This window comes from Parus major, unplaced genomic scaffold (genome assembly GCF_001522545.3).
Source record: "Parus major isolate Abel unplaced genomic scaffold, Parus_major1.1 Scaffold443, whole genome shotgun sequence".
Taxonomy (NCBI): domain Eukaryota; kingdom Metazoa; phylum Chordata; class Aves; order Passeriformes; family Paridae; genus Parus; species Parus major.
This window is the reverse complement of record NW_015379347.1, coordinates 37,824-46,450: the sequence shown is the minus strand read 5'-3', so window position 1 is coordinate 46,450 and position 8,627 is coordinate 37,824. Positions and strand designations below refer to the sequence as shown.

At 60.6% G+C, this 8,627-nt stretch overlaps 1 protein-coding gene across 1 annotated transcript in view; it reads left to right on the top strand.

The window, feature by feature from the left end:
* The window catches only part of PAN2 (poly(A) specific ribonuclease subunit PAN2), a 15,867-nt gene that overhangs the window by 6,601 nt on the left and 639 nt on the right, over nucleotides 1-8,627 (top strand). Inside the window, exons 3-21 of the mRNA XM_033511685.1 lie at nucleotides 686-1,134; nucleotides 1,838-1,934; nucleotides 2,413-2,532; nucleotides 2,614-2,733; nucleotides 2,819-2,947; nucleotides 3,053-3,252; nucleotides 3,590-3,732; nucleotides 3,993-4,099; nucleotides 4,396-4,494; nucleotides 4,919-4,995; nucleotides 5,527-5,668; nucleotides 5,836-5,973; nucleotides 6,554-6,613; nucleotides 6,690-6,780; nucleotides 6,860-7,017; nucleotides 7,113-7,256; nucleotides 7,683-7,862; nucleotides 7,977-8,070; nucleotides 8,154-8,351. Of these exons, the coding sequence (XP_033367576.1) occupies nucleotides 686-1,134; nucleotides 1,838-1,934; nucleotides 2,413-2,532; nucleotides 2,614-2,733; nucleotides 2,819-2,947; nucleotides 3,053-3,252; nucleotides 3,590-3,732; nucleotides 3,993-4,099; nucleotides 4,396-4,494; nucleotides 4,919-4,995; nucleotides 5,527-5,668; nucleotides 5,836-5,973; nucleotides 6,554-6,613; nucleotides 6,690-6,780; nucleotides 6,860-7,017; nucleotides 7,113-7,256; nucleotides 7,683-7,862; nucleotides 7,977-8,070; nucleotides 8,154-8,351 (2,746 nt within the window). The remainder of the gene's footprint in view (nucleotides 1-685; nucleotides 1,135-1,837; nucleotides 1,935-2,412; nucleotides 2,533-2,613; nucleotides 2,734-2,818; nucleotides 2,948-3,052; nucleotides 3,253-3,589; nucleotides 3,733-3,992; nucleotides 4,100-4,395; nucleotides 4,495-4,918; nucleotides 4,996-5,526; nucleotides 5,669-5,835; nucleotides 5,974-6,553; nucleotides 6,614-6,689; nucleotides 6,781-6,859; nucleotides 7,018-7,112; nucleotides 7,257-7,682; nucleotides 7,863-7,976; nucleotides 8,071-8,153; nucleotides 8,352-8,627) is intronic.

The window sequence follows — 8,627 nt, the reverse complement described above, 5'->3', positions numbered from 1 at the left end:
TTCATTATTTGAGAGGTCAGGGAGTGTTTGGACAACGCTCTCAGGTGTTGGGATTTGGGGACTGGGGAGTTTTTGGGCTTGTCCTTTGGGCCAGGAGTTGGGCTTTGATCCTTGTGAGTTCCTTTCAGCTCAGAATATTCCGTTATTCGAGAGGTCAGGGAATGCTTGGACAACGCTCTCAGGTGTTGGGATTTGGGGACTGGGGAAGTTTTGGGCTTGTCCTTTGGGCCAGGAGTTGGGCTTTGATCCTTGTGAGTTCCTTTCAGCTCAGGATATTCCATGATTGTGGAACTCAGGGACTGTTTGGACAATGCTCTGAGCTATTGGGATTTGGGGATCTGAGGAACTTTTGGGCTTGTTCTGTGCTGGGCCAAGAGTTGGACTCAAGGATCCTTGTGAGTTCCTTTCAGCTTAGGATATTCCGTTATTTGAGAGGTCAGGGAGTGCTTGGAGAACGCTCTCAGATGTTGGGATTTGGGGACTGGGGAGGTTTTGGGCTTGTCTTGCCCAGGACTTTGATCCTTGTGAGTTCCTTTCAGCTCAGAATATTTCATTATTTGAGAGGTTAGGGAATGCTTGGAGAATGCTCTCAGGTGTTGGGATTTGGGGATCTGAGGAGTTTTTGGGCTTGTCCTTTGGGCCAGGAGCTTGTGGCTCCCTTCCCACTCAGAACATTCCACGATGATCCTCCGACCGCCGCTGCCCCGTGTCCAGCCACTTCCCGTGGCGCGAGCCCTGCGTGCCACCAGGAGCCAATTCCCACTCTGCTGTCCCCTTTCCCCTCCTGCCAGGCCAGTGCCAGTTCTGCGAGCCCACCGGGCTGGCCAACCCCGCCGACATCTTCCACGTCAACACCGTGGGGCCGCTCATCATGACCTTCGACGTGTCGGCCAGCAAGCAGGCGCTGGCCTTCGGCGACTCCGAGGGCTGCGTCCACCTCTGGGCCGACTCTCCGGAGGTGACCTTCAACGCCTACTCCCGGGAGACCGACTTTGCCCTGCCCTGCATGGTGGACACGCTGCCACACCTGGACTGGAACCAGGACCTGGTGCCGCTGTCGCTCATCCCGGTGCCGCTGACCAGCGACGCGCTGCTCTCCGACTGGCCCGCCGCCAACTCCGCGCCGGCACCGCGGTAATGCCCGGCCTCTCCCGGGAAAACGCCTCGGGAAAGGGTAGCTCTGGCCTCGGAGTGGCTGCCTAAAACTGAGGCTAGACAAGATTAAGGGAATGAAAGTGGGGATTTGTTGAAGGTTTTCACCTTGGGCGCTCAAAAGCCTCCGAGGGGTTACACTAAAGATGGTTTCTCAGATGATTTTAAGTTTGGTCCGTTTGCAAATCAGGGGTTAATCCTCCAATTAGTTTGAGGTAATGAAGTAATTTACTCCAAGTTTCCCCCCCCACCTCAATTCACTGTTGTTTCCATCTCTGGGGGCCTGAGACAAGCAGGTGTCCTTGAGTTTCAGGCCTAGAGAGGAATTGTTTTCCTGAATAAAATGGGAAAACAGCAGCTGGCAGGCCATGGAGTTTAGAGTTTCACACTAAAGCACTGAAGGCATCGCTCCTGCTTGCCTGTAGACCCCAAATAAGGTCCCTGCAGTGGAGCTGTGCCTGGGCAGGTGTGAGGATGGTGGGACACAGTCCAAGCTCCCTCCCTCCCACTCCCACTGGGATCCCTGCTCTGCCCACGTGGGATCTCCTTTTCCCTCTTCCCAACACCTCTGCTGCCCTGGGAGGGATGGAAAACAAACCTGGGGAAGGGCTGAGGAGGGGGCAGTGCTCAGGACCACCCCCAGGGTGGGTGAGAGATGCTGCTCTGAGTCAGGGGGTGTTTCCAGGCGAGCCCCCCCGGTCGATCCCGAGATCCTGCGCACCATGAAGAAGGTGGGATTCATCGGCTACGCCCCGAACCCCAGGACCAAGCTCCGTAACCAGGTACCCACTCCCAGGAGGGAATCTGGGGCATTTTGGGAGGGTGGGGCTCTGCAGCCTGGGAAAGGACGGAGCTCTCTGTGTGCTGAGGGAGCTTTCAGGGATGGAGACAAGAGGTGGAATTCCCTTGGGACGCTGCAGGTGTGGTTTGGAGATTGCAGCTTCTCCTGAGCAGGGAAAGGGATGGAGTTTTCCCAGTTCCATCCCTCCGTGGCTCTGTGGGCAGGGAAGGTCTGAGCTGTCCGGTTGGGAGGTTCATGGCCCTTTCCCTCGCCCTTGGGAAAGCACTGCCCCTGTGCTTTCCCACTGTGACAAATCCCTGCGAGCAGGAAGGTGCGGAGGGCCCAGCTCCAGGGAGGGCCCCACTCCCTCCTGGTGGATCCCTTTGCTCATTCAGGGAGGCAGGAAAACCCAGGAGTTGCTTGTGGGGCTTCTCCTTGCCTCAGGGGTTCAGCTGCTCACCCCTTCTCCCTTCTCCAAGATTCCTTACCGGTTAAAGGAGATGGACAACGAGTTCGACACCTTCAGCCAAGTCCCCGAGTCCCCGATCGGGCGCGAGGAGGAGCCGCACCTCTACAGGGTGGCCAAGAAGTACAGGAAGGTGGTGGCCTTGGGGGGAGCACCGGGGGTCCCAGGGGGGGCGTGGGGAGGTGTTTGTTTCACCTCTCACCTCTCTGCTCAGGTCACCATCAAATACTCCAAGCTGGGGCTGGAGGATTTTGACTTCAAGCATTACAACAAGACGCTGTTTGCGGGGCTGGAGCCCCACATTCCCAATGCCTACTGCAACTGCATGATCCAGGTGGGAGCTGCTCCAGTCCCACCCAGACCCCTGTGGTCCCTCCAGAACCCCCCAGAGCCCCCCCTGACCGCTGGGTCTCTGCCAGGTGCTGTATTTCCTGGAGCCAGTGCGCTGCCTGGTGCAGAACCACCTGTGCCAGAAGGAATTCTGCCTGGGCTGCGAGCTGGGTTTGCTCTTCCACATGCTGGACCTGTCCCGAGGAGACCCCTGCCAGGTCCGTGCTGCCCAGAGGGTCACGGCAGAGGAACGGGAGCAGTGCTGGTGATGGGAACTCCTGTCACTCCACCTCGGTGACACCTTGCTCTTGCCCCACGCCCAGGGGAGCAACTTCCTGCGGGCTTTCCGCACCATCCCGGAGGCGTCGGCGCTGGGCCTGATCCTGGCAGACTCGGACGAAGCCACGGGGAAGGTGAACCTGGGGCGGCTGATTCAGAGCTGGAACCGTTTCATCCTGACCCAGCTGCACCAGGAAACGCAGGAGCAGGAGGGACCCCAGGCCTACCGGGGGGCTGGCAGCAGGTGAGGCCCAGGAATGGCACTGGGAATGACCCAACCAAGGAGGGGGACAGGTCCCCAGAGACCCCCACCCATCCCTGGGGAAACTTTTGTGCCACTCGTGCCCTTGAGGGATCTGTGATCCGTGGGAACTGCAGCCTCTGCCCCTCTAAAGGAGGTTTGGGGCTTTACAGAGGGCACCAGCTGAGCTTCCAGAGGGGCTCAGGGGGTCGGAATTGCTTGGATGGCTGATTCCCCAAAATCTGCTGGAATCTGGGAGCCTGCACAGCCTGAGCTGTGGGTCCCCCAAACAGCAAACAGATCTTAGGGATCTCTGTTGATCCCAGTGATGTTTTTCCAGCAGCTTTGGCTCCTCGGGGGACTCGGTCATCGGGCAGCTGTTCAGCTGTGAGATGGAGAACTGCAGCATGTGTCGCTGCGGGAAGGAGACCGTCCGTGTGTCCTCCACGCTGCTCTTCACCCTCTCCTACCCCGACAGCACCGGTAACAGCAGGGCCCAGCACCCCCAGCTGGGTGGAGTTCGTTATCCGTGATTTTTCCAGCTGGAACACACCCACAGCCAGGAGCTGCCTCAGCTCCAGGGGTCTGTTTCCAACCAGCCCAGCTTTTGGCTTCAGAAAGACACATTTGGGGCTTGACCTTCTGGCTGGTGGTTGCGAGGAAAACCCCAGAGGTTTGGCTGAGCTCAGCTGGTCAAGGTTTGTGTGCTGGGGAGGTGACGTTATTCTCCTTTCTCCCTCCAGAAAAACCAGCCAAGGATTACGAATTCGCCCAAATTTTAAAGCGCAGCATCTGCTTGGAGCAGAACACGCAAGCCTGGTGTGAGAACTGTGAGAAATACCAGCCCACGGTGAGCCTGGGAGTGGGGGACAGGCGTGAGGGGTGTGGGACACGGGCGTGAGGGGGGCAGTTTCTCCGTGAGTCACCAGGGAACCTCCTGAGCGGATGCCAGAGATTCGGTTCCTGGCAGCCACGGGGTATTCCCTGGGCTCTGTGAATTCCTCTCGCAAGGGCAAGGATCCAGCAGGGAAAAACAACCCCCCAGGAGCTGCTGGAGCAGCCCTGTTGTCCTGGAAGTACCCCCAGGGATGCAGGCCGAGGTGTCGGCGGATGTCCCGAATCCCGCTCGTTCCCCTCTCCCCGCAGGTGCAGACCCGGAACATCCGCTGCCTGCCGGACGTGCTGGTCATTAACTGCGAGGTGAACAGCTCCAAGGAGGCAGATTTCTGGAAGACACAGGCTGAGGTGGGGGAGACACTCGGGGGCCGGTTCTCCTGGCAGGCGGGGGTTGCGCTGCCTGGCCCCGCCGAGGTCTTGGCTCTGCTCTCGCTGTCTCTGGCCTCTCTCCCTCCACCTGAGCCGTGCTCACAGAGGACCCCGGTGCCATCAGGTCGTGCCTGTGGCACGGTCTGCGCCTTTGCAGTTGGAAAAGATGAGATCTCCTGGCGTGGCAGAGCTGAAGGGACTGCAGGAGTCACTTTGTCCTTCCCCCAGTCCCCCGGGAGCACTGAAGCGGTGACCTTGGGACTTTGGGTTTCCCTTGCTTTTTCCCCTATCACCAACTGTCACACCCTGTGTTTTCCCTGCTCCTGGCCTGGCTGTGTCACCCACGTGTCCCCAGGGCTGGCCTGTCACCGTGTGCTGATGCTTGCCTGTGTTTCGTTGCCAGTATTCCTTCCAGAAAGCCATGATGAAGAGAGGAGGCTTCGACATCACCAAGGGAAAGGAGATCGCTCTCGGGGAGTGGTAGGTAGAAATTCAGGAGGAATTTCTTCGTGGAAAGAGTTTGGTCCTGCCCAGGGAGGCGCTGGAGTCACCACCCCTGGAGGTGCCCAAGGAATGACAGGATGTGGCACTCTGGTCGGGGTGACAAGGTGGGGATTGGCCAGAGGTTGGACTTTTGATGGTCTTGGAAAGCTTTTCCAACCTCAGGGATTCTGGGATTCTGTTCCTGGGGTGGTGCCTCTGAGCAGTGACACCTCCTGGGTGATTCTCTGGGCTATTTCACATCTAAATTACGTTGATTTGACACCCTGCCTGTCTGAGGCTGCACCACATCCCCTTTGTCACCCAGCTCTTTTTGAGCCCCCAACCTCGTGTCCCTTTTCTAACCAACAAAAGCCCCAAAGCCACATTGGCTGAGCACCTCTCCCAGAGTCCTGCTCCAGGCAGCTCCAGCTTCCCACAGAAACTTTAGGATTTGCCTAGATTTAGGGTGGGAGTCCTGGGCTGGGGGACATCTCCCTCCAGCTCAGCTTTCCATGATTGTCTGCACAGGAAGGATCTGGGGAACCCCGACACGGGGCATTCGTATGCTTCTGTGGAGGAACTGAAGAACATTTGGATCCCTCACGCCATCAAGATGAGGTTGACCAAGAGCAAAGAGCTCGACGTGAGCAACTGGAGCGAGAGCGATGAGGTAAAGCGGCGGAATCGGCGTGGGTGAAGCGACAGGGGCACGTGGGGCTGTGGGAACAGAGCTGCCTCAGAACCACTTTCTGCTGAGAGAGATGATGAGGAGTTAACTCAGGGGAGCGGGGAAAGGTCCAGGCCGGTGGTTTGGGGGCTCAGAGGTTCCTCCCGCAGCTGAGCCCGATGGACGACCCCGAGTCCGTGTACATCTACGACCTGATGGCCACCGTGGTTCACATCCTGGATTCCCGCACCGGGGGCAGCCTGGTGGGGCACATCAAGGTGGGAGAGACCTACCACCAGCGGAAGGAGGTGAGAGCCTGCAGGACCCCCACGGGCTCCGGGAGCCTCCCCAAGGGGGATCCGGCATTCCCGGCTCTCTCGAGCCAAGCCTTGAGTGTTTGGCTGAAGGTGCCAAGAGCTGCTGGGGCCCCTCACGGGGAGGGAAGGGCTGGAGAAACCCTCTTCCCACACCCACTCAGGCTGGTTCCTCCTGGCCACGGGCACGCTGCCAGCTTGTCCTTGTACTTCCAGGTAAGGGCAAGGACGTCATCTCCCTTCCCGAGGAAAGGGCTGGTCTGGGCAGTCCTGGTTTCTGCTGGAGATGCCAAGCCAGGAGTTCCCAGAGTGTGTCAAGGCTCCATCCCTGTCTCTTATCTCTTGCATCTCCCTGGAGTTTTGCTCGGGAGCTGGGCAGAGCCCGGAGCCCGTCCAGCCCAATCCTTTCGTGTCCTTTGTCACCAGCCAGGGCAGCAGGGATTTCCCCACGGTGTCCCAGGAAGGGCGGGGGTTCCCACATGGCATGGTCACACCCTCCTTTCCCTGGTAACTGGGCAGAGGAGTCACTGCTCCGGCCTGGGGGGGCCCCTAAGGCTGTGCCTTTCCCCCCCAGGGAGTCACACACCAGCAGTGGTACCTCTTCAACGACTTCCTCATCGAGCCCGTGGACAAGGTGAGCACCGAGGTGACACCGTGGCCACCCCATGGAGCCACCCAGGCCGCCCCTGACCGTCCCCCTTCCCCTGCAGTGCGAGGCTGTGCAGTTTGACATGAGCTGGAAGGTTCCAGCCATCCTCTACTACGCCCGGAGGAACCTCAACGCCAAGTACAACCTCGTCAGTGAGTGCCCGGCGTGGAAGTGGCGGCGGGGCCGGCGCCGCCGCGGCTCCGCTCAGCTCCTTCCCCTTTCCCTGCACAGTCAAGAACCCCATCGAGGCCAGCGTCCTGCTGGCTGAAGCCTCGCTGGCCCGCAAGCAGCGCAAGTGCCACGCCACCTTCATCCCCCTCATGCTGAACGAGATGCCCCAGGCAGGAGACCTGGTGGGGCTGGACGCCGAGTTCGTCACGCTGAACGAGGTGGGGGAGCCCTGGGGTGGGGACAGGGGGGACAGGGGGACAGGGACGGCCCCTCTGGGGCTGTTGGTCACCTCGTCTGCCGTCCCTGGTGGCAGGAGGAGGCCGAGCTGCGCAGTGATGGCACCAAGTCCACCATCAAGCCCAGCCAGATGTCGGTGGCCCGGATCACCTGCGTGCGTGGGCAGGGCCCCAACGAGGGCGTCCCCTTCATCGATGACTACATCTCCACCCAGGAGCAGGTATGGGGTGCCCACCTGGCCTCACGCAGCTCCCCAGGTCCCCAGGAAGGACATGGACCTGCTCTACCAGTGACAGTGACCTCACCTGGGCACCTGTGTTCTCCATGGTGAACTCACCTGGGCACCTGGGCACTTCCCAGGGACACCTGGGTGCTCTCCAGGGACTCCTTTGTCCCCTTTGGTGACCTTACCTGGACTCCCGTGTTCTCCATGGTGACCTCACTCAGACACCCAGGTGCTCCCCATGGACACCTGTGTCCTCTGTGGTGACCTCACCTGGACACCTGTGTCCTCACCTGGACACCTCTGTGCTCCAGGGTCACCTGGGGCACACCAGCCCCCTCCTCAGGGTGCTGACAGGGGATTTGGGGGGAGGAGGAGCCCCTGGGTCCTGCCAGCCCCCTCCAGGTGCCCTGGTCTCTGCAGGTGGTGGATTACCTGACCCAGTACTCCGGCATCAAGCCAGGAGACCTGGATGCCAAGATCTCCTCCAAGCACCTGACCACCCTCAAATCCACTTACCTGAAGCTGCGTTTCCTCATCGACGTGGGCGTCAAGTTCGTGGGCCACGGGCTGCAGAAGGACTTCCGTGTCATCAACCTGATGGTGACAGCCTGAGCCCCTCCCTGGCCACGGTGGGGGGCTGGGGTGGGGCTGCGAGGGGTCGGGTCGGCTCCGCAGCCCCCCTGCCCCGACAGCGGGACCCCGTCCCCTCCCCAGGTGCCCAAGGACCAGGTGATCGACACCGTGTACCTGTTCCACATCCCGAGGAAGAGGATGATCTCCCTGCGCTTCCTCGCCTGGTACTTCCTGGGTCAGTGGCCGAGCCCTTGGATCCGGGAAGGGGCGGATCCCGCCCGGATGCCCCCCCGAGCTGAGCCAGGGGTGTCCCCGCAGACCTGAAGATCCAGGGGGAGACCCACGACAGCATCGAGGACGCGCGGACGGCGCTGCAGCTGTACCGCAAGTACCTGGAGCTGAGCCCGCAGGGCTCGGAGCCCGAGGAGTTCCGGAAGGTGCTCAAGGGGCTCTACGAGAAGGGCCGCAAGCTGGACTGGAAGGTGCCCGAGCCCGACAGCCAGAGCAGCCCCAAGCGTAAGATGGCACTGCCACCCCTCCGTGTGTCCCCTCTCCCCCCGCGGTGTCCCTGCAGAGGGGGCTGTGTTCTCCCCTGGCCACTGCCCCCTTCCCCTGTTCCTTCTCCGTGTCCCTTCTGTCCCTGCAGTGTTCCCTGTCCCCACCCTGTCCCTTCTCCGTGTCCCCACCCTGTCCCTGCCGTGTCCCCTCTGATCCTTCTCCGTGTCCCTTCTGTCCCTGCCGTGTCCCTTCTGTCCCTGCCGTGTCCCCTCTGTCCCCGCCGTGTCCCCTCTG